Source organism: Panulirus ornatus, chromosome 25, assembly GCF_036320965.1.
Source record: "Panulirus ornatus isolate Po-2019 chromosome 25, ASM3632096v1, whole genome shotgun sequence".
NCBI classification, from domain to species: domain Eukaryota; kingdom Metazoa; phylum Arthropoda; class Malacostraca; order Decapoda; family Palinuridae; genus Panulirus; species Panulirus ornatus.
This window is the reverse complement of record NC_092248.1, coordinates 20,472,793-20,499,302: the sequence shown is the minus strand read 5'-3', so window position 1 is coordinate 20,499,302 and position 26,510 is coordinate 20,472,793. Positions and strand designations below refer to the sequence as shown.

Below are 26,510 nucleotides of genomic sequence, written 5' to 3'. Positions count from 1 at the left end.
GATTTCGGGTGTTTTGGTCGAGGTGGTATGCAAAATGAGAGGGTTAGGGAAAATGATTTGGTAAACAGAGAAGAGGTAGTAAAAGCTTTGCGGAAGATGAAAGCCGGCAAGGCAGCGGATTTAGATGGTATTGCAGTGGAATTTATTAAAATAGGGGGGTGACTGTATTGTTGACTGGTTAGTAATGCTATTTAAAGCATGTATGAATCATGGTGAGGTGCCTGAGGACTGGCGGAATGCTTGCATAGTGCCATTGTACAAATGCAAGGGGGTTAAGGGTGAGTGCTCAAATTAGAGAGGTATAAGTTTCTTGAGTATTCTTGGGAAATCATATGAGAGAGTATTCATTGAGAGGGTGAAGGCATGTACAGAGCATCAGATTGGGGAAGAGCAGTATGGTTTCAGAAGTGGTAGAACATGTACGTGTAGGAAGAGAGGAAAGTAATTGGTTCTCAGTGAATATTGGTTTGCAGCAGGGGTACGTGATGTCTCCATGGTTGTAAATTGTTTATGGATGGGGTAGTTGGGGAGGTGAATGCAAGAGTTTTGGATAGAGGGGCAAGTATGCAGTTAGTTGTGGATGTGGGAGCAAATGGGAACTTCAGTGAAGGGGGATAATGTGGAGGTGATAACAAGTAGTGGTGATGTGAGAGGAGATGGAGTGAGTATTTAGAAGGTTTGTTGAATGTGTTTGATGATAGAGTGGCAGATTTCGGGTGTTTTGGTCGAGGTGGTATGCAAAGTGAGAGGGTTAGGGAAAATGATTTGGTAAACAGAGAAGAGGTAGTAAAAGCTTTGCGGAAGATGAAAGCCGGCAAGGCAACGGGTTTAGATGGTATTGCAGTGGAATTTATTAAAATAGGGGGGTGACTGTATTGTTGACTGGTTGGCAAGACTATTTAATGCATGTATGAATCATGGTGAGGTGCCTGAGGATTGGCGGAATGCTTGCATAGTGCCTTTGTACAAATACAAAGGGGATAAGGGTGAGTGCTCAAATTAGAGAGGTATAAGTTTCTTGAGTATTCTTGGGAAATTATATGAGAGAGTATTGATTGAGAGGGTGAAGGCATGTACAGAGCATCAGATTGGGGAAGAGCAGTGTGGTTTCAGACGTGGTAGAGGATATGTGGATCAGGTTTTTGCTTTGAAGAATGTGTGTCAGAAACACTTAGAAAAACAAATGGATTTGTATGTAGCATTTATGGATCTGGAGAAGGCATATGATAGAGTTGATAGAGATGCTCTGTGGAAGGTATTAAGAATATATGGTGTGGGAGGTAAGTTGTTAGAAGCAGTGAAAAGTTTTTATCGAAGATGTAAGGCATGTGTACGTGTAGGAAGAGAGGAAAGTGATTGGTTGTCAGTGAATGTAGGTCTGCGGCAGGGGTGTGTGATGTCTCCATGGTTGTTTAATTTGTTTATGGATGGGGTTGTTAGGGAGGTGAATGCAAGAGTTTTGGAAAGAAGGGCATGTATGCAGTTTGTTGTAAATGAGAGAGCTTGGGATGTGAGTCAGTTGTTGTTCGCTGATGATACAGCGCTGGTGGCTGATTCATGTGAGAAACTGCAGAAGCTGGTGACTGAGTTTGGTAAAGTGTGTGAAAGAAGAAAGCTGAGAGCAAATGTTATTAAGAGCAAGGTTATTAGGTACAGTAGGGTTGAGGGTCAAGTCAACTGGGAGGTAAGTTTGAATGGAGAAAGCCTGAAGGAAGTGAAGTGTTTTAGATATCTGGGAGTGGATTGGCGGCGGATGGAACCATGGAAGCGGAAGTGAATCATGGGGTGGGGGACGTGGCGAAAATTCTGGGAGCCTTGAAGAATGTGTGGAAGTCAAGACCATTATCTCGGAAAGCAAAAATGGGTAGTTTGAGGGAATAGTGGTTCCAACAATGTTGTATGGTTGTGAGGCATGGGCTATGGATAGAGTAGTGCGCAGGAGGGTGGATGTGCTGGAAATGAGATGTTTGAGGATGATATGTTGTGTTGATCGAGTAAGTAATGTAAGGGTAAGAGAGATGTGTGGTAATAAAAAGAGTGTGGTTGAGAGAGCAGAAGAGGGTGTTTTGAAATGGTTTGCTCACATGGAGAGAATGAGTGAGGAAAGATTGACCAAGAGGATATATGTGTCAGAGGTGGAGGGAACGAGGAGAAGTGGGAGACCAAATTAGAGGTGGAAAAGTGGAGTGAAAAAGATTTTGTGTGATCGAGGCCTGAACATGCAAGAGGGTGAAAGGCGTGAAAGGAATAGAGTAAATTGGAACTATGTTGTATACCGGGGTCGACGTGCTGTCACTGGATTGAACCAGGGCATGTGAAGCGTCTGAGGTCAACTATGGAAAGTTCTGTGGGGCCCTGGATGTGGAAAGGGAGCTGTCGTTTCGGTGCATTATTACATGACAGCTAGAGACTGAGTGTGAACGAATGGGGCCGTTGTTGTCTTTCCTAGCGCTACCTCGCACACATGATGGAGGAGAGGGTTGGTTATTCCATGTGTGACGAGGTGGCGATGGGAATGAATATGTATATATGTATATGTATACATTGAGATGTATAGGTATGTATATTTGCGTGTGTTGACGTGTATGTGGGTGAGTTGAGCCATTCTTTCGTCTGTTTTCTTGCGCTACCTTGCTAACACGGAAGACAGCGACAAAGCAAAATAATATAAAAAATAGATAAATATATATATATATATATATATATATATATATATATATATATATATATATATATATATATATATATATATATATATATATATATATACATGCAAATGAGTGGGAGATGTATAAAAGAAAGAGCCAGGAGGTCAAGAGAAAGGTGCAAGAGGTGAAAAACAGGGCAAATGAAAGTTGGGGTGAGAGAGCATCATTATATTTTAGGGAGAATAAAAAAATATTCTGGAATGAGGTAAATAAAGTGCGTAAGATAAGGGAACAAATGGGAACTTCAGTGAAGGGGGCTAATGGGGAGGTGATAACAAGTAGTGGTGATGTGAGAAGGAGATGGAGTGAGTATTTTGAAAGTTTGTTAAATGTGTTTGATGATAGAGTGGCAGATATAGGGTGTTTTGGTCGAGGTGGTGTGCAAAGTGAGAGGGTTAGGGAAAATGATTTGCTAAACAGAGAAGAGGTAGTAAAAGCTTTGCGGAAGATGAAAGCCGGCAAGGAAGCGGGTTTGGATGGTATTGCAGTGGAATTTATTAAAAAAGGGGGTGACTGTATTGTTGACTGGTTGGTAAGGTTATTTAATGTATGTATGATTCATGGTGAGGTGCCTGAGGATTGGCGGAATGCGTGCATAGTGCCATTGTATAAAGGCAAAGGGGATAGGAGTGAGTGCTCAAATTACAGAGGTATAAGTTTTTTGAGTACTCCTGGTAAATTATATGGGAAGGTATTGATTGAGAGGGTGAAGGCATGTACAGAGCATCAGATTGGGGAAGAGCAGTGTGGTTTCAGAAGTGGTAGGGGATGTGTGGATCATGTGTTTGCTTTGAAGAATGTATGTGAGAAATACTTAGAAAAGCAAATGGATTTGTATGTAGCATTTATGGATCTGGAGAAAGCATATGATAGAGTTGATAGAGATCCTCTGCGGAAGGTACTAAGAATATATGGTGTGGGAGGCAAGTTGTTAGAGACAGTGAAAAGTTTTTATCGAGGATGTAAGGCATGTGTACGTGTAGGAAGAGAGGAAAGTGATTGGTTCTCAGTGAATGTTGGTTTGCGGCAGGGGTGTGTGATGTTTCCATGGTTGTTTAATTTGTGTATGGATGGGGTTGTTAGGGAGGTGAATGCAAGAGTTTTGGAAAGAGGGGCAAGTATGCAGTCTGTTGTGAATGAGAGAGCTTGGGAAGTGAGTCAGTTGTTGTTCGCTGATGATATAGCGCTGGTGGCTGATTCATGTGAGAAACTGCAGAAGCTGGTGACTGAGTTTGGTAAAGTGTTGAAAGAAGACAGTTAAGAGTAAATGTGAATAAGAGCAAGGTTAATAGGTACAGTAGGGTTGAGGGTCAAGTCAATTGGGAGATAAGTTTGAATGGAGAAAAACTGGAGGAAGTAAAGTGTTTTAGATATCTTGGAATGGATATGGCAGCGGATGGAACCATGGAAGCGGAAGTGAATCATAGGGTGGGGGAGGGGGCGAAAATCCTGGGAGCCTTGAAGAATGTGTGAAAGTCGAGAACATTATCTCGGAAAGCAAAAATGGGTATGTTTGAAGGAATAGTGGTTCCAACAATGTTGTATGGTTGCGAGGCGTGAGCTACTGATAGAGTAGTGCGCAGGAGGGTGGATGTGCTGGAAATGAGATGTTTGAGGACAATATGTGGTGTGAGGTGGTTTGATCAAGTAAGTAATGTAAGGGTAAGAGTAATGTGTGGAAATAAGGAAAGCGTGGTTGAGAGAGCAGAAGAGGATGTTTTGAAATGGTTTGGGCACATGGAGAGAATGAGTGAGGAAAGATTGATCAAGAGGATATATGTGTCGGAGGTGGAGGGAACGAGAAGTGGGAGACCAAATTGGAGGTAGAAAGATGGAGTGAAAAAGATTTTGAGTGATCGGGGCCTGAACATGCAGGAGGGTGAAAGGCGGGCAAGGAATAGAGTGAATTAGATCGATGTGGTATAGCGGGGTCGACGTGCTGTCAGTGGATTGAATCATGGCATGTGAAGTGTCTGGGGTAAACCATAGAAAGTTTTTAGGGGCCTGGATGTGGAAAGAGAGCTGTGGTTTCGGGCATTATTGCATGACAGCTAGAGACTGAGTGTGAACGAATGGGGCCTTTGTTGTCTTTTCCTAGCGCTATCTCGCACACATGAATGGGAGGGGGATGTTATTCCATGTGTGGCGAGGTGGCGATGGGAATGAATAAAGGCAGACAGTGTGAATTGTGTGCATGTGTATATATGTATATGTCTGTGTGTGTATATATATGTGTACATTGAGATGTATGGGTATGTGTATTTGCGTGTTTGGACATGTATGTATATACATGTATATGTGGGTGGGTTGGGCCATTTCTTTCGTCTGTTTCCTTGTGCTACCTCGCAAACGCGATAGACAGCGACAAAGCAAAATGAAAAAAAAGTAAATATATATATATATATATATATATATATATATATATATATATATATATATATATATATATATATATATATATATATATATATATATACATTTATATATATATATATATATATATATATATATATATATATATATATATATATATATATATATATATATATATATATATATATATATATATATATATATTCTGACTACGTCTTCAATATCTGAAATGTTATTTGCACTCGGTCCATAAAAATTCTACGAGGAATAATACAAAAACGGCATCTTCGCCACAACACAGAGATCCTTTGCTTCGACTGAAATATAAATCTGTATTTGTTAATAAGAGAAAGGTCTTATGGCGTGTTAGTCCTGCTTCATAAATCCATATTTCTCAGCTGCTCTGATGTATATGGCAGTGGTAAATATAACAGCACCTGGTAACCATTATTATCATTAAATTATGAATTATGAGGTCTAGTGTATCATATAACAGCGCCATCATTAACCCCGGCGGCTAAGATTAATTAAATAAGATGGACAATGAGGTTGAAAAAAAAAGGATATACTACCATCACTAAGAAATATTATACCCGAAGACTAATTCAAGTTGTACCTAAAAGACTTAGCCGAGCGCTACTGGTAATTGTACTGAGAATGTTTATATCTTCAAACGAGTGTTCCCTTTGATTGAGAAAACAGTATGGTAACTTTCAGAGATAAAGCCACACGTGTGAGCCCCCGGCTAGAGCGCCTGCCACGAACACTGCTGGTGTGGAGTGTTGCCAGAAGAGCGGCCGAGGGCTGCTGGTGGCGGCGGTGCTGCTGCTGTTGGTTCGTTACGGCCGGAGGCGCGGAAAAAAATGCACCTTTGAGGTGCCTCTGGCCGTGACATTCGTACAACAACTGTATAACAACACGGCCTGAGACCTAAGCGCACAAGTTGTAACTGGTTATGACTGGATGAGGAGAAGACTAAGGAGGCATAACAACTCCTCATTACTACAGGCAACATGGATAATCTTTGACCCTCGAGAGCTATGCAAGATTAGGAGTTTGTACGCTGCATCTGAAGACCAGGAACGTGTGAGTGATTGCACTCCAGATAATTGTTCTTCAAATGGTTACGGTAATGCATTTTGAGGCGGCCAATAATGCATCATTTATCGTACTCTTTTTGAAAAAAAAGAAAGATTCTTTCCCCGAAAGACTCTTAAAGGAATAATGCTGCTAAGTTTCAGCGTAATCCTTCACGTTTTTCTGAACGACCACCAATTTCTTTTTTCCAGTTTGTTAATGATGGTCATCATGCCTCATCCAGTCCATGGAAGATACGCAACAAATGGTTTCCAGGTCTTTCCAGCGGTTCGGGCGTGGACACCACTAAAAGGCATATATATCCAGTAATGAAGGCCATCTCATAGATAAAGTCCAGAGATTTTCCTCTGATCATCATATCTGCCTCGTGTGAAGAGACGTGGGCCTCTGGCATTTATGCTATTTTCTATATTCCTTACAATATCCATGGTCTATCTAGTCTGCCATTCAAGTTACATTCCAGGTTTTCCAGTATTTTTTCGTTTGTACAATAAAATATATCTTTTGCGTCGACATTCTAATGAGGACAATTTTGGGTCCATCTGCCAGTCCTAGAAATTGAGGTCTTCTACTGAATCAATTACGAAGGTGAAGGACCTCTGGATGCTTTGTAGTTCAATAGGTTTTCCACCTCTGTGTTAACATGCAACAGTTTTCTACTGGGAGGATAACAGGTGCTTTCAACAGTGCCATCACTACTGTTGCTTTTTTATCGCTATGAGAGTTTTATCTTCGGTACGAAGCAATTTATTTTCTCTGGGGATGCGACAATGTTGTGTTCTGCGAAGTTAAGATCATCCAACATAATAATCATTAGAACTGTGACGTATTTTTCCCCTTATCATCAATAGACCTGTTATATGTTGCGTGTGTGGCATCAGTTCTCCGCTACTTCTGCAAGGCAAGAGTTCAAAGTTTCCTTTGTTAAAGACCATTACATTTTCTAAAGCCCACTTTATGAATCGAGTGTTATCTACTTGATTGTTTTCAGTGTTGTCAGTCACTTGGAAGCCTTCATCATGTGTTGCTATAAATGTCAGGATCAAAATCATAAAATAAAGAACAAAAGCGGAACAATGAACAATATCTTGGGGAAACAGAACCTATAACAACGTATGTTCTGGATTTCGAGCAACTGACTAACGCCCTTTGGGCTATGTTTATAAGAAATTAATAGATCCACCGTCGAAACATTCCAATTATCCTATCTTTAAGTACGTCATATCCCATCGCTCCAGGATCATATTTATCGAAGGCCTTCGTGAAGTCTGTGTCAACCACATAAACTCATTATTTTTCTCTTTTTTTTGTCATTGGCCTGCAAGATTTGATAACAAGTACTGCAGAACTGTGAAAGTTTGTCATCGAAAATCTAAAGCCTTTTCTGAGTTGTGTAAGCTGTGTGGTTCTAGTGGAAGGGTGTTGCTGTGGGTGGTCGTGCTTTTGCCGGCAAAAGGGAGTACTGATGGAAGCAAGTGTGCAAGTGGGTACAGCAGTGTATGAGTGAGTTGTAGGTACAAGCGTGGGTGGATATCGATGCAAGCATTGGTGGGTATTATTGTGTGGGCTTAGGTAAATGTGGAGCGTGTAAGTGAATGTAAAGGTGTGTGTGTGTGTGTGTGTGTGTGTGTGTGTGTGTGTGTGTGTGTAGGTACAGGTGTATGATGGCTATTTGTAATCATTGTTTGTATGGCTATTTGTAATCATTGTTTGTATGGCTATTTGTAATCATTGTTTGTATGTTACCTCATTACCTGTCTCAGTGATCATCTGCCAAGTCCTGAAGAAGGCAACACCAACAGCTTTAAATGACCCTACTGGAACGAGGAGTTCAACCGTCATGGCTAAACATGTGACAATATCAGCAGCTCTGGCAATTCAGACCGCAGTCCAGGGGTATAGATGGAGGCGTTGAATGGGTGTAGGAGTAGGGTATGTGTGGGGAGTAGGATGCAGAAACAGAAGGGCTGAGTAACTCCTTTTGTAGATATAAGGGAAAGTGTGTGTAAATGCATTTGAAGTAGGTTCATCCAAGTCAAGTTGTTGAGTCTGGGCGCACGTGTGGTTATGTAACCCTGTGCACGTCTATCTGATTATGAGCTAAGGTGCACATGCCTCTGTCTGGATTTGAGAGGGTCAGGTTTGTGTCACAGTACAAGAAAACTAGGCGAGGTGAAAGTTCCAGTAAAGGTGAGTGATTACAATATCTTGCACCAGACGGCTTCTCAATAAGGACCGCAACATCATGTGGGCTCTATGTCACCAGAATGACATAAGTTTTCAAAAAAAAAAAGTATATACCATCGGCATATGCGACTACAGTTGATATACATACTGCAGTAAAAGCTAAACACAATGCATGACTCCATCCGTGTAGGATCCATTGAAGCATAGCTTCAGTTATTACTGCACTCACAATCGTGGCCAGAGTAGAAGCTACAGCCACAATAATCTTAGCTTTATCTAAGACGGATTACGCAAGTCCATTGTGACGAATCAAATGTGCAATTGTGCGTGACTCACTCTACTACAACTGGACTTCACGTCAGGTTCTTAAGGTAAATGGCTTCAAGTAACTGTGATTCACTCTTATAAAAACGGAGTCCTCGATGGGCCACACTGAAGTCCTGAAGCCTCAACTTTCCAAGACGAGCTCCACTGTGTAGTACCTCAAGCTTCAACTTACCCAAGACGGACTCCACTGTGTAGTACCTCAAGCTTCAACTTACCCAAGACAGATTCCTCTGGACATCGGGCGTTGAGCTGCAGTGTGTTGCCAGAGTCGGAGTTACAACCTACGGTGACGTGGGTGAAGGTGGGGACGTCCCCGGCACAGGGCACCAGGGCGTCGGGCACGTGGTACCTGCCGAAGGGTCCACAAGGGCCAGGGGGACCGCCGGCAGCCACCAAGGTAGTGAGGTTGGCCGAGGTTGGGGACCAGTAGTGGGCAGAACAAGCCTCCTCAGCTGTGAAGGCCAGCTCGCCAGACCTCACCTGCACCACATGTTCGTCCCGACGGTACAGCCGAACACACTGGTACCCGCTCTTACTGAGGCAACAACGTGGACACTTGAGCTCTCAGGTTGCTACTGCCAACTGCTACACTTATACATCATGATGACTATATTAACACCTACTCATAATGACTATATATGACTATATTAACACCTCCTCATAATGACTATATTAACACCTCCTCATAATGACTATATTAACACCTCCTCATAATGACTATATTAACACCTCCTCATAATGACTATATTAACACCTCCTCATAATGACTATATTAACACCTCCTCATAATGACTATATTAACACCTCCTCATAATGAATATATTAACACCTCCTCATAATGACTATATTAACACCTCCTCATAATGACTATATTAACACCTCCTCATAATGACTATACTATATTAACACCTCCTCATAATGACTATATTAACACCTCCTCATAATGACTATATTAACACCTCCTCATAATGACTATATTAACACCTCCTCATAATGACTATATTAACACCTCCTCATAATGACTATATTAACACCTACTCATAATGACTATATCAACACCTCCTCATAATGACTATATTAACACCTCCTCATAATGACTATATTAACACATCCTCATAATGACTATATTAACACATTCTCATAATGACTATATTAACACCTCCTCATAATGACTATATCAACAGCTCCTCATGATGACTATATTAACAGCTCCTCATAATGATTCATGTCTCGTCATGATGAACAATGAATAATTGCAATATTCATTCATACAATGATATTCCAAATAATATATTAGGGAAGCCTGTCATTAGCAAGATAATTACCATACTAATACTCTAATTATCACACTATCATTAAAATCAAGAAACTGAGAATTGGACAAATGACAACAGTGTTATTATGATGGACCAATATTTTAATGAGATGATTCACAGAATGACTTAAAGATATCCTACCCAGGAGCTAATTATCTATCTATCTATCTACCCATGATGACATAAAGATATCCTACTCAGGAGCTAATTATCTATCTATCTACCGATGATGACATAAAGATATCCTACCCAGGAGCTAATTATCTATCTATCTATCTACCCATGATGACATAAAGATATCCTACCCAGGAGCTAATTATCTATCTATCTATCTACCCATGATGACATAAAGATATCCTACCCAGGAGCTAATTATCTATCTATCTATCTACCCATGATGACATAAAGATATCCTACCCAGGAGCTAATCATCTATCTATCTATCTACCGATGATGACATAAAGATATCCTACCCAGGAGCTAATTATCTATCTATCTATCTATCTACCCATGATGACATAAAGATATCCTACTCAGGAGCTAATTATCTCTCTATCTACCGATGATGACATAAAGATATCCTACCCAGGAGCTAATTATCTATCTATCTATCTACCCATGATGACATAAAGATATCCTACTCAGGAGCTAATTATCTATCTATCTACCGATGATGACATAAAGATATCCTACCCAGGAGCTAACCATCTATCTATCTATCTACCCATGATGACATAAAGATATCCTACCCCGGAGCTAATTATCTATCTATCTATCTACCCATGATGACATAAAGATATCCTACCCAGGAGCTAATTATCTATCTATCTATCTACCGATGATGACATAAAGATATCCTACCCCGGAGCTAATTATCTATCGATCTACCGATGATGACATAAAGATATCCTACTCAGGAGCTAATCATCTATCTATCTATCTACCCATGATGACATAAAGATATCCTACCCAGGAACTAATCAACTATCTATCTACCGATGATGACTTAAAGATATCCTACCCAGGAGCTAATCATCTATCTATCTATCTACCCATGATGACATAAAGATATCCTACCCAGGAGCTAATCAACTATCTATCTATCTACCGATGACGACATATAGATATCCTACTCAGGAGCTAATTATCTATCTATCCATCTACACATGATGACATAAAGATATCCTACCCAGGAGCTAATCAACTATCTATCTATCTACCGATGACGACATAAAGATATCCTACCCAGGAGCTAATTATCTATCTATCCATCTACCCATGATGACATAAAGATATCCTACCCAGGAAATAATCATCAATCTATCAACTGATGATGACTTAAAGATATCCTACCCAGGAGCTAATCAGCTATCTATCTATCTACCCATGATGACATAAAGGTATCCTACCCAGGAGCTAATCAGCTATCTATCTCCTTATGATGACTTAATGATATCCTACCAAGGAGCTAATCAACTATCTATCTACCGATGATGACTTAAAGATATCCTACCCAGGAGCTAATCATCTATCTATCTATCTACCCATGATGACATAAAGGTATCCTACCCAGGAGCTAATCAACTATCTATCTATCTACCCATGATGACATAAAGATATCCTACCCAGGAGCTAATTATCTATCTATCTACCCATGATGACATAAAGATATCCTACCCAGGAGCTAATTATCTATCTATCTATCTACCCATGATGACATAAAGATATCCTACCCAGGAGCTAATTATCTATCTATCTATCTACCCATGATGACATAAAGATATCCTACCCAGGAGCTAATCATCTATCTATCTATCTACCGATGATGACATAAAGATATCCTACCCAGGAGCTAATCATCTATCTATCTATCTACCGATGATGACATAAAGATATCCTACTCAGGAGGTAATTATCTATCTATCTACCGATGATGACATAAAGATATCCTACCCAAGAGCTAATCATCTATCTATCTATCTACCCATGATGACATAAAGATATCCTACCCAGGAGCTAATCAACTATCTATCTACCGATGATGTAATTAACATACGAGTCATTAATGTTGTCACACACACGCACCATCACAATTATACCTCGGTCACTCCACACGATCATATATTCTCAGTGTTTACAACGAGCAAATATTACGACAATAAACTTACGAGATAACTGATTATTTCTTCATCATTTATCATTACTTGAGTTATCCACCTGTTTGATACGCGCATGGGAGAACGATATTGAAAAAGAGGTTTATAGATACAGTGTGATCTTATATATCACCGCTAACTCAAAAAAAGGAATTATAGATATAAACATGAACGAAAAAAATTAATTGGAGTCAAGAGTGAAGCATTACATTGATTGGAATGTTATTAGTGTAAGTACGGATACTAGGTAAATGCCAGTACACGGGAAACACAAGTACCGGTAGTGGGTAAATGCCAGTACACGGGAAACACAAGTACCAGTACTGGGTAAATACCAGTACACGGGAAACACAAATACCGGTAGTGGGTAGACACCAGTACACGGGAAACAAGTACTGGTACTGGGTAAATACTATGTACACGGGAAACACAAATACCGGTAGCTGGGAAAACACCAGTACACGGGAAACACAAATACCGGTAGTGGGTAGACACCAGTACACGGGAAACACAATAGTTTGTCTGCACACAATAGGAATAGTTGTGTTATGAGGAACTTGGACTGGAGGTTCGTGCCTCACAAGCTGCATATGGGACATAAAGTCACGTCAGGATAATATTTCAGGAGAAACTTTGAACTGTAGTGTATTTCAAGACCATATCACACACCTCCACGCCACACTCACTCCAAAAAAATGTTTAATGTGTTGATTTCCAGGATCTTCAGCGGCAAGTTTTGAACCAGTAAATTGTGTCCAACATTCTGATAACGTGAGCATGAAAGACATCTCAAAAATACTCCTTCAGGCCTGGACGTGCCTGTGGGAGGGACAGCTGCCTTAACCTCCTTACCATCCGACGGTGACGTGTGCGACGAGGGTGGTGGCGTGGCCTTCGTCGTCGGCAGCGGCGGCGGGGTCGTGGTGGTCGTCGCTGGTGTGGGGAGGGAGGCGGCGGTGGTAGTGGTCGCCAGGGGGACGTCCGTGGTCGTGGGACTCCCGCTGACTCTCGTACTTGTGACACACCAGTCGTAGGTCCGTGTGTCCCCGAGTCTGTCGCCAACAGGTTAAACAGAGGTTTACGTGTCATCATCAAGGTCGTCAGGGAAATGATCAATATAATAACGGACGAGGTCAAGACAGGTCAGTATTTGGAGTTAATGAAGCAAAAATATCTGAGCATTATCTTTCATGGTCCTGACATGGTCATGGCCACCACTGAGGAAAAAGAATACATCAATGATTAATATGGGCTCCTCTGAGCTTTGTATTTTGGAGTCTTAAAGGTGGCAAGAGAAGGAAAAGAATTCCACAACTTCGCTTTTCTAGAAAAGAAGCAGGTATCATAGCTGTCTCTTCTCATGAAGAATGTCTCAACAGGGAAGCAGCAGAGAGTTAGATGGCGTGTGTGCAGGTGTGAGGAGCTGGGACACAACATGAGAGTAGTTGGCCGAGATGATACTCCTCGAACAGGAAGAGAGAAACATCACGGCAAACGTGGAGAGATGATAGAAACATGATAGCAGGAGAGTTAATGAGGCGAGGAAGAGCCTACTCAGATATATACAGGTAGCACTCCAAACTGAGGCCCCTATACATGCTGAACAGCTCCTCCTAAAGATATCTTCTTTTTCTGAATAATGCCCCTAGCTTCTGGGGCACAGATTTTGTAGTGTCTATTGCAGTATTGAGTAGGAAATGTGTGTGATATAGAAAGAGGCACATATAGGTATGTGCTGTCAACACATATTCAACTAATGGATGAGGTTCACAAAATTATAAGTATAATCGGTTTCGGTCAACTGATAGCATGGTGACCAGCCTGCTGGCAAGGTTACGAGAGACTACAATATAACCATGATTCAGATCAACTTTACCACGTATTCAAAGTACCATCAACATTTAATCAATTAGTCATATCGTTTAAGTTTTCAGTCTCAAACGTCAACGAGGATCAAGACTATAATGAATTTTATTCAGCCTCGTTACCAACATATTCAGAAATATGTTCTTACCACGTACGCAGGAAACGAGTCTTGCACAACTCAGTGGAGCGTAGAAACCACAGACTCGATACCCCTCACTATCGATGAAGCGGATGAACCCACGACATCGATCACCACCAACTTCCCCTCATCCCCACTACTGTCTGAAGTGGAGGAATCATCAACAATGAACCCTCCGCTATTGATTAAAGAACAAGAGCCATCGACACGGCACATTATGGAGCAGAGGAGACACCGACATGGCACCATTGACTTCTGACTGAAGCAGAGACACCAGCGCTGCGGACCCCCTCCACTCCAGACTATGTAGAACATAACACAGTACCTAATCAGTTGCTCCTTAAAACCTATATGTAATGTATGAACCTGTCTCGAGATGAACGCTGCGAGTCGAGTCCTTACAGGAGAGAAAATGTTTAGTGTGTGAGTTTACAGCAATAAAGAGTATGCTGTGAGGTGATCTCTCAACCATGGGAAGGTTTCTTGTGTTGTGCGCTTCCACTGGAGAGGCGTGTTTGTGGAGACCGATGTGTTGTGCGATGAACGTATGACAGCGAAGGCTCTAGCACTGACCTCTATGTCCAGGGGGGCGGCAGTGCCATTGCTGATCCTGAGGGAGGTGTTCTTGTGGTAGACGAAGTAGCTCTGGCTGTTGTCCAGGGTGTGCCAGTGGCGGTGCACCGTCAGCCATGAGGGAAACTTGCACTTCCGTCCATTGTGGGTCACTGGTGGGGGAAGGTCAAGGTGGTTAATACCAGGCCAGGTGACCCGGGTTGTGGGTCACTGGTGGGGGAAGGTCAAGGTGGTTAATACCAGGCCACGTGACCCGGGTTGTAGGTCACTCGTGGGGGAAGGTCAAGGTGTTTAATACCAGCCCAGGTGACCCGGGTTGTAGGTCGCTGGTGGGGGAAGGTCAAGGTGGTTAATACCAGCCCAGGTGACCCGGGTTGTGGGTCACTAGTGGGTGGGGGAAAGTCAAGGTGGTTAATACTAGGCCAGGTGACCCGGGTTGTGGGTCACTGGTGGGAGAAAGTCACTTGTTAATATCAGGTTGTGAGGCCACGACAAGATGGGTGATGGAAATAAATCCAATATATTTCTGGTGTTGTTTAAGAAAATATAATGATGAATAGTAAAACTTTGGTAGGGATTAGAACACACTAAAGCTAGGTCGTAGCCTGGAGTTCACACAGAGTGTTCTAGGATGCCCTCTGGGATATTCATGTGCTCTGGGATGTGTTCTGGGATAATCATGTGTTGTAGGATGCGTCTTAGGTAGGGATGTGTTCTAGGATGTATTCTGGGGTTAGCATGTGTTCTAGGATTTTTTCAGGATGTGTTCTGTGATAAACTGTGTTCTAGGACGTAAACTGAAGTAAGCATGTGTTCTAAAGTAAGCATGTATTCTGGGGTAAACTTGTGTTCTGGGGTAAGTACATAATGTGTTCTGGGCAAAGCGTGTGTCTGGGGAATTCTTGTCTGCTGAGTTAGCATGTGTTCTGTGCTATATGTTCTGGGTTTAACACGTGCTCTGCGGTATATGTTCTGGGATCAACATGTATTCTGTTGTATATGTTCTGGGATAAACATGTGTTCTGTGGTATGTGTTCTGGTATGTACTTGGGTAAGCATATGCTCTGGGGTAAGTCAATGTTCTTGAGTAAGCATATTCTTTGAGGTGAATATATGTTCTATGATAAATATGTGCTTTGGGGTAAGTATATGTTCTGGGGTTAGTATATAGTTTGAGGTAATCATCTGTTTTGATGGTTAACTCATATGTACTGAGACCAACATATGGGACGTGGTATCTTATGTACTGGGATAAGTATCGTGTTGGAGGATACATATGTACTCGGGGCAACATGTGTAGTGGGTAAGGGACGTGTCACCTTGTGCTGGTAGATACATTTGTACTGGGAGCAATATGTGTGGTGGTTAAGGATACATGTGTACTGGGACCAATATGTGTAGTGGGTAAGGGACGTGTTACCTCGTGTACTAGGATGAATGATCGTGCTAGTGGATGCATGTGTACTGGTAGCAATATGTGTGTTGGGTAAGGTACGTAATACCCTGTGTACTGATACAAACAATCATGCTGGAGGACACATGTGTACTGGTACAAACAATCATGCTGGAGGACACATGTGTACTGGTACAAACAATTATGCTGGAGGACACATGTGTACTGGTACAAACAATCATGCTGGAGGACACATGTGTACTGATACAAACAATCATGCTGGAGGACACATGTGTACAGGTACAAACAATCATGCTGGAGGACACATGTGTACTGATACAAACAATCATGGTGGAGGACACATGTGTACTGATACAAACAATCATGGTGGAGGACACATGTGTACTGGTACAAACAATCATGTTGGAGGACACATGTGTACTGATACAAACAATCATGGTGGAGGACACATGTGTACTGGTACAAACAATCATAATGGAGGACACATGTGTACTGGGAGAGTAATACCTTTGGTCAGCATCATGGTCTTGCTGCCCTCGTGAGCCGAGATGAGCCCCTGGCAGGTGGCGTCGACGGACTGGGCCATCTTCCAGGTCTGTGTGTTGCCCTGGTGGTGCGGGTGCTCGTAGATGAAGCAACGGTACCTGTCCTCGTCACTGTTGGTGTGGATGTGGTTCACCTTCCCCACCAGGTAGTGGTTGGAGCCCTCCTTCCACGACCCCAGGCACACCAACTCTTCCACTGTGCACAGAAAGTGACCAAGTGTTACCACGACCATTGGCACGACCCCAGGCACACCAACTCTTCCACTGTACACAGAAAGTGACCAAGTATTACCACGACCACTGGCATGACCCCAGGCACACCAACTCCTCCACTGTACACAGAGAGTGACCAAGTGTTACAACAACCACTGGCACGACCCCAGGCACACCAACTCTTCCACTGTACACAGAAAGTGACCAAGTATTACCACGACCACTTGCACGACCTCAGGCACATCAACTCCTCCACTGTACATAGAAAGTGACCGAGTGTTAACATGACCAATACACTCGCCCAGCCACCATGTCTAGCCACGGTCGTCCCTGGGTTCATCCTAGGGCACACCAGGTCCTACAGTGGACCTCGGGAGCCACAGCGACTGTCGAGGTCATCCCTGGCACCACCCAAGCCAAACATGGTCGTCTGCTGCATCCACAACCTCATCTAGTCCATCATTCGCTTACTCAAAGGAAGTGGAAGTCATCAAAAGTTATTTCAAAGAAACGACGAAAAAATCATTACACTTTCAAAAGTAATGGGAGAAATATCGTCTGTGGGCCGGCAAAAGGTAATGATAAGATGATCCCTTAAATTCAATGAGCGAAGAAGAGTTAAGATATTTGAAACATAGCTGGAAACATTGGGTCAGAGGCATGCATAGATAGAAGGGATCGGTAGGAGAGCTGAGACTCTCCCTCTAGATATAGGCTTCCATGAGAGAGAGAGAGAGAGAGAGAGAGAGAGAGAGAGAGAGAGAGAGAGAGAGAGAGAGAGAGAGAGAGAGAGAGAGAGGAGAGAGAGAGAGAGAGAGAGAGAGAGAGAGAGAGAGAGAGAGAGAGAGAGAGAGAGAGAGAGAGAGAGAGAGAGAGAGAGAGAGAGAGAGGGGGGGGAGAAAGAGAGAGAGAGAGAGAGAGAGAGAGAGAGAGAGAGAGAGAGAGAGAGAGAGAGAGAGAGAGAGAGAGAGAGAGAGAGAGAGAGAGAGAGAGAGAGAGAGAGAGAGAGAGGATTTTTTTTAGAGGCACTCCGTCGAGTCTTGAAAGTCCTCAAAACAAGAAAAAAAAAAAAAGGATGAATATGGTGCACATCAGCTGAGTGAGTTTAAAAGTTACTCTGAAAATGTTTCTGTACTAATGAGGTGAAGAAGTAGGTCAAGCTTATGGTCAGAAGTGGCATTAACGAGACAACTTATAACCCAGATAGTTGAGGCAGATGAGTACTTACTCCTTATAATGTTAAGTCATAGGAGATAGTGAGGGAGACTGAGGCTGTGAGTGGAGAGGATGAGGGGCACTGAGGAGGTTGTGAGGTAGTCTGGGGCTGTGAGTGGAGAGGGTGAATGGCATTGAGGAGTTAGTGAGGTAGAGGAGGTTGTGGGTGGAGAGGGTAAGGAGTACTGGGGAGGCAGTGAGGTAGGTGAGGTTGTGGGTGGAGGTTGTGGGCTGCTTACCGAAGCTCTCGGAGCCAGGAACGTCCGCGCAGGCCTGATGACGGAACAGCAGCCGCCAGTCCTCCACACACGAGTCCACCTGAGGAACATAACCTGGTGTTACCACACTCCACATGATCAGTACTGTCCACCTGGTGGATCATAACCTGGTGTTACTCACCACACTCCACATGGCCAGTACTGTTCACCTGGTGGATCATAACCTGGTGTTACTCACCACACTCCACATGACCAGTGTTGTTCACCTGGTGGATCATAACCTGGTGTTGCCACACTCCATATGGCTAGTCCAACACAACGGGTACTTCCCATCCGCTACAGCAAGTATATTTCCTACCCAACTATGATGAATTTCTAATAGTATACATCCGATATATCAAGTCTTCCAGACTGATTATATAGCAAGAATACTGCCCCATGACATACGAAATATACATAACACCTTCATACACACCAACAGAGACTACATGTACACATCTTACCCAACCAAGTGAGGATAGTTTCCACTCAATATAGATCAAATCATTCCCTCTGTGGCAGTGGTCATGTAGTTTTCTAACCTGACTTCCCCTATATAATCATACTTTCCTTTTAACAGAGCAAGTATACTTCTAGTCCCATATGAACGGTCTTATTATACCATCCATACATCAACCATATATATTTTTTTCTTCACACTACGCAATTTCCACTAACTGTGATGCCCGTGCAACAATCTTAGGAGAATATCAAGATATCCACCATCCCTTCCTGTGTCATATATTGTGTTTCATCATATCACTTGCAGGTATTTACCTCGAAGATATGGCCTCATATATTTCCACAAGCTCTGGGAAGTGGCCTCCGCAGCTTCAACTGGTCAAGCGTGTTTATCACACATGTACGTTTCCACATTCTCCCAAAAGCAATTCTATCTGATTTGTTTTGAAAGTTTGTTAACCACAGAGTTGGGGCGGAGGGCAGAGTCAACGATCGAACATGAGCCCTCCTCCAAAACAAAGCCCTTGTTATGCTGTGTGGGACAAGGTAAATATATATATATATATATATATATATATATATATATATATATATATATATATATATATATATATATATATATATATATATATATATATATAAATTACAATTCATTTCTTATATAGAGAGATACTATTCGGTTACATGTCTGGTAGACGAGGAAAGTCCCAGAGCAAATTACTGGACTAGAGATGATGTACATCGTCCCCAGGAGGTGGCAGCTCGTCTCGTATTGTCGCTGCGTAAAAAGTTGTTTTCGTTTCTGAGGAAAGAGATCTTGTCTGCCTGCTCTGTGTTGGTATTAATACCTGGAAGTCTTGTATCATGCCTTAGTATTCTCCTCCTCTCCCTCAACCGACAATAGGTGAGGAACTGAGGACTGTGGAGTATGTTGCACAAGGCAAATCGTGAACGTCGATAGTCATAGACAAACAAACGAAAGTCCCTAACGTGAGGGCAAGTTGTGGTTGCTGGCCATTGGCGTTACGTACAAACATAATCTTAGCATCTCTTTACTAAATCATTTTCCTTCATACCTGCTTACCTGCCAACTAGGGCAGAACTCAAAAGAGTCAAAAATAGCTTTACCTAGTCACTAGAATCAATACACATATCACTGCGAGGTAAATATAAGAATGATTGTCGTCATACCTAATAGCTTTAGGGCGGGCATGTGAGTGTGTGTCAGGGGAACACAGGCAAGACTTTAGGGAGACCTTCCTTCACTGAGGACAGACACAGTGCCACTGGTGAGGCGGGGTATAGGTATATATATATATATAATAAAAAATAAAAAAAAGTATATATATATGTCTCCATGGTTGTTTAATTTGTTTATGGATGGGGTTGTTAGGGAGGTAAATGCAAGAGTTTTGGAAAGAGGGGCAAGTATGAAGTCTGTTGGGGATGAGAGAGCTTGGGAAGTGAGTCAGTTGTTGTTCGCTGATGATACAGCGCTGGTGGCTGATTCAAGTGAGAAACTGCAGAAGCTGGTGACTGAGTTTGGTAAAGTGTGTGGAAGAAGAAAGTTAAGAGTAAATGTGAATAAGAGCAAGGTTATTAGGTACAGTAGGGTTGAGGGTCAAGTCAATTGGGAGGTGAGTTTGAATGGAGAAAAACTGGAGGAAGTGAAGTGTTTTAGATATCTGGGAGTGGATCTGGCAGCGGATGGAACCATGGAAGCGGAAGTGGATCATAGGGTGGGGGAGGGGGCGAAAATTCTGGGGGCCTTGAAGAATGTGTGGAAGTCGAGAACATTATCTCGGAAAGCAAAAATGGGTATGTTTGAAGGAATAGTGGTTCCAACAATGTTGTATGGTTGCGAGGCGTGGGCTATGGATAGAGTTGTGCGCAGGAGGATGGATGTGCTGGAAATGAGATGTTTGAGGACAATGTGTGGTGTGAGGTGGTTTGATCGAGTGAGTAACGTAAGGGTAAGAGAGATGTGTGGAAATAAAAAGAGCGTGGTTGAGAGAGCAGAAGAGGGTGTTTTGAAGTGGTTTGGGCACATGGAGAGAATGAGTGAGGAAAGATTGACCAAGAGGATATATGTGTCGGAGGTGGAGGGAACGAGGAGAAGAGGGAGACCAAATTGGAGGTGGAAAGATGGAGTGAAAAAGATTTAGTGTGATCGGGGCCTGAACATGCAGGAGGGTGAAAGGGGGGCAAGGAATAGAGTGAATTGGAGCGATGTGGTATACCGGGGTTGACGTGCTGTCAGTGGATTGAATCAAGGCATGTGAAGCGTCTGGGGTAAACCATGGAAAGCTGTGTAGGTATGTATATTTGCGTGTGTGGACGTATGTTTCTACATGTGTATGGGGGGGGTTGGGCCATTTCTTTCGTCTGTTTCCTTGCGCTACCTCGCAAACGCGGGAGACAGCGACAAAGTATAATAATAATAAAAAAAAAAAATATATATATATATATATATATATATATATATATATATATATATATATATATATATATATAAATATATATATATATATATATATATATATATATATATATATATATATATATATATATATATATATATATATATATATATATATATATATATATATATATATATTGTTGTTCGCTGATGATACAGCGCTGGTGGCTGATTCATGTAAGAAACTGCAGAAGCTGGTGACTGAGTTTGGTAAAGTGTGTGAAAGAAGAAAGTTAAGAGTAAATGTGAATAAAGCAAGGTTATTAGGTACAGTAGGGTTGAGGGTCAAGTCAATTGGGAGGTAAGTTTGAATGGAGAAAAACTGGAGGAAGTGAAGTGTTTTAGATATCTGGGAGTGGATCTGGCAGCGGATGGAACAATGGAAGCGGAAATGAATCATAGGGTGGGGGAGGGGGCGAAAATTCTGGAAGCCTTGAAGAATGTTTGGAAGTCGAGAACATTATCGCGGAAAGCAAAAATGGCTATGTTTGAAGGAATAGTGGTTCCAACAATGTTGTATGGTTGCGAGGCGTGGACTATGGATAGAGTTGTGCGCAGGAGGGTGGATGTGCTGGAAATGAGATGTTTGAGGACAATATGTGGTGTGAGGTGGTTTGATCGAGTAAGTAATGTAAGGGTGAGAGAGATGTGTGGAAATAAAAAGAGTGTGGTTGAGAGAGCAGAAGAGGGTGTTTTGAAATGGTTTGGTCACATGGAGAGAATGAGTGGGGAAAGATTGACCAAGAGGATATATGTGTCAGAAGTGGAGGGAACGAGGAGAAGTGGGAGACCAAATTGGAGGTGGAAAGATGGAGTGAAAAAGATTTTGAGTGATCGGGGCCTGAACATGCAGGAGGGTGAAAGGCGTGCAAGGAATAGAGTGAATTGGGGCGATGTGGTATACCGGGGTCGACGTCCTGTCAATGGATTGAACCAGGGCATGTGAAGCGTCTGGGGTAAACCATGCAAAGTGTGTGGGGCCTGGATGTGGAAAGGGAGCTATGGTTTGGTGCATTATTACATGACAGCTAGAGACTTAGTGTGAACGAATGGGGCCTTTGGTGTTTTTCCTAGCGCTACCTCGCACACATGAGGGGGGAGGGGGTTGTTATTCCATGTGTGGCGAGGTGGCGATGGGAACAAATAAAGGTAGACAGTATGAATTATGTACATGTGTATATATGTATATGTCTGTGTGTGTATATATATGTGTACATTGAGATGTATAGGTATGTATATTGTGCGTGTGTGGACATGTATGTATATACATGTGTATGTGGACGGGTTGGGCCTTTCTTTCGTCTGTTTCCTTGTGCTACCTCGCTAACGCGGGAGACAGCGACAAAGCAAAATAAAAAATTAATAAATAAATATATATATATATATATATGGGTATGTTTGAAGGAATAGTGGTTCCAACAATGTTGTATGGTTGCGAGGCGTGGGCTATGGATAGAGTTGTGCGCAGGAGGATGGATGTGCTGGAAATGAGATGTTTGAGGACAATGTGTGGTGTGAGGTGGTTTGATCGAGTAAGTAACGTAAGGGTGAGAGAGATGTGTGGAAATAAAAAGAGCGTGGTTGAGAGAGCAGAAGAGGGTGTTTTGAAATGGTTTGGGCACATGGAGAGAATGAGTGAGGAAAGATTGACCAAGAGGATATATGTGTCGGAGGTGGAGGGAACGAGGAGAAGAGGGAGACCAAATTGGAGGTGGAAAGATGGAGTGAAAAAGATTTTGTGTGATCGGGGCCTGAACATGCAGGAGGGTGAAAGGAGGGCAAGGAATAGAGTGAATTGGAGTGATGTGGTATACAGGGGTTGACGTGCTGTCAGTGGAGTGAATCAAGGCATGTGAAGCGTCTGGGGTAAACCATGGAAAGCTGTGTAGGTATGTATATTTGCGTGTGTGGACGTGTGTATGTACATGTGTATGGGGGGGGGGTTGGGCCATTTCTTTCGTCTGTTTCCTTGCGCTACCTCGCAAACGCGGGAGACAGCGACAAAGTATAAAAAAAAAAAAAAAAAAAAAAAAAAAAAAAAAAAAATATATATATATATATATATATATATATATATATAGAGAGAGAGAGAGAGAGAGAGAGAGAGAGAGAGAGAGAGAGAGAGAGAGAGAGAGAGAGAGAGAGAGAGAGAGAGAGAGAGAGAGAGAGAGAGAGAGAGAGAGAGAGAGAGAGAGAGAGAGAGAGAGAGAGAGAAGCAGCCTAACACTAAGGGTGGTTGGCAGGTGTACTGAGGACGGTGTTAACCCCCAGCGGTATCACAACTGTGAGAGAATCTGTCCAGCAGTTGACGCCATGAGAAGCAACACCAGTGTCGGGTATGTGATCACAAATACACCAAAGATGGCTAAAGACGAACACCCAGGAGGTCTTAGTTACTTCCTGAACCAATCAGGCGCTCGGTTGCAGGAAGGTGTGTGTGTGTGTGTGTGTGTGTGTGTGTGTGTGTGTGTGTGTGTGTGTGTGTGTGTGTGTGTGTGTGTGGTTGGTGTAGGTATGAGGCACAATGGAGCTCCTGGGGTGACTTGTGGATGGGGAAACTCACCTGAGTCTTCTAACGCCACAGAACAGCTGTCATCACAGCTTTAGTCGGTCCAGAACATTTACCTCAACGAGTTCAGAACCGTGGGACTTGCCTGTATAATCTACTATTTGTTCTCGGTTAGAAATAAGTCAGTCAGAGAAGTAATATTCCCACCCTCAGGGTAATTCATAGGCAGCCTTCCAAGGTCGCTGAAAAAGCATTTCCCCAAGTATACAGTATAATCCATTTCACTCAGTGCAAGTGAAAGGTCTTCCAGATTCGCCAATCTGGGTTGAGTGTTTTGACGATACTTCTGAGCTCCTTTTTACTTCCTTTTTACTTCACTCTTTTGATGAATGTCCACATTTATCCCTAAATAAGGCCATTGCCTTAGTCGTAACTTCAAGATGTAGAACTTGAGAATCAGGTTTTAAAATGTTCTCATGCGTACATCTGTGTATGTAGTCTACATAACTGTGTGTAGGGTTACATAATACAGTTCACTGTATAGTACACTACATAGAATAGCTTACTGTGCAGTAGGTTTACACAATAGAGGAGTCGAGCCTTGCACTTCAAGCCGCCAAGGCATTATTCTATATCGAAGTCTGAGGTAGAAACATGCGTAGCCATTATCCTGGGAAACCAAGAGACTCTCGTATCTATCTACCAGTTAGGAACAGAAGTGAAATCCTTTATACTGCAGCCAAAGACAGGTTTCCATTCGACATTCGAAGGTCACAGATGATTCAACACGATGAAGATAGGGTTCTCCACCCTTCCCGAAGCTTATACTGGGTATCGTCACTACACATACGTCACAGCAGTAAGTCAGGTACGTGTCAGTGAAGCCAAAGGGATGTTCAGCTGACATCAACCGTCTACCAGATGTCGTAACGTCGTGCATTTATCCAATGGTCAAGCTGGAGTACTAGTGTTCAATGCAGCTTATTTGGAATGTCTAGTAGCCACAAGAGAAGACGTTCCTGTACTGAATTTTATGTTGCTTATGAAGTAACCAACATGAGCTCATATCTTCACGTCCTCCAAGATTTTTATAAGTCATCTAGAAGTTGAAGATTATGACTAATGATCTGAACATATTGTTTAATCATTTTTTTTTTTTTTTTTTTGCTTTGTCGCTGTCTCCCGCGTTTGCGAGGTAGCGCAAGGAAACAGACGAAAGAAATGGCCCAACCCACCCCCATACACATGTATATACATACGTCCACACACGCAAATATACATACCTACACAGCTTTCCATGGTTTACCCCAGACGCTTCACATGATTCAATCCACTGTCAGCACGTCAACCCCGGTATACCCATCCCTCCAATTCACTCTATTCCTTACCCTCCTTTCACCCTCCTGCATGCTCAGGCCCCGATCACACAAAATCTTTTTCACTCCATCTTTCCACCTCCAATTTGGTCTCCCTCTTCTCCTCGTTCCCTCCACCTCCGACCCATATATTCTCTTGGTCAATCTTTCCTCACTCATTCTCTCCATGTGCCCGAACCATTTCAAAACACCCTCTTCTGCTCTCTCAACCACGCTCTTTTTATTTCCACACATCTCTCTTACCCTTACGTTACTTACTCGATCAAACCACCTCACACCACACATTGTCCTCAAACATCTCATTTCCAGCACATCCACCGAACTGCGCACAACTCTATCCATAGCCCACGCCTCGCAACCATACAACATTGTTGGAACCACTATTCCTTCAAACATACCCATTTTTGCTTTCCGAGATAATGTTCTCGACTTCCACACATTCTTCAAGGCTCCCAGAATTTTCGCCCCCTCCCCCACCCTATGATCCACTTCCGCTTCCATGGTTCCATCCGCTGCCAGATCCACTCCCAGATATCTAAAACACTTCACTTCCTCCAGTTTTTCTCCATTCAAACTCACCTCCCAATTGACTTGACCCTCAACCCTACTGTACCTAATAACCTTGCTCTTATTCACATTTACTCTTAACTTTCTTCTTTCACACACTTTACCAAACTCAGTCACCAGCTTCTGCAGTTTCTCACATGAATCAGCCACCAGCGCTGTATCATCAGCGAACAACAACTGACTCACTTCCCAAGCTCTCTCATCCCCAACAGACTTCATAATTGCCCCTCTTTCCAAAACTCTTGCATTCACCTCCCTAACAACCCCATCCATAAACAAATTAAACAACCATGGAGACATCACACACCCCTGCCGCAAACCTACATTCACTGAGAACCAATCACTTTCCTCTCTTCCTACACGTACACATGCCTTACATCCTCGATAAAAACTTTTCACTGCTTCTAACAACTTTCCTCCCACACCATATATTCTTAATACCTTCCACAGAGCATCTCTATACACTCTATCATATGACTTCTCCAGATCCATAAATGCTACATACAAATCCATTTGCTTTTCTAAGTATTTCTCACATACATTCTTCAAAGCAAACACCTGATCCACACATCCTCTACCACTTCTGAAACCACACTGCTCTTCCTCAATCTGATGCTCTGTACATGCCTTCACCCTCTCAATCAATACCCTCCCATATAATTTACCAGGAATACTCAACAAACTTATACCTCTGGAATTTGAGCACTCACTCTTATCCCCTTTGCCTTTG

At 42.6% G+C, this 26,510-nt stretch overlaps 1 protein-coding gene across 1 annotated transcript in view; it reads right to left on the bottom strand.

Moving 5' to 3' along the window:
- LOC139757311 (uncharacterized) overlaps positions 1 to 26,510 on the bottom strand; it is a 773,501-nt gene that overhangs the window by 7,615 nt on the left and 739,376 nt on the right. The window contains 5 exon segments of the mRNA XM_071677710.1: positions 8,909 to 9,228; positions 13,018 to 13,217; positions 14,744 to 14,895; positions 16,665 to 16,898; positions 18,370 to 18,448. Of these exon segments, the coding sequence (XP_071533811.1) occupies positions 8,909 to 9,228; positions 13,018 to 13,217; positions 14,744 to 14,895; positions 16,665 to 16,898; positions 18,370 to 18,448 (985 nt within the window).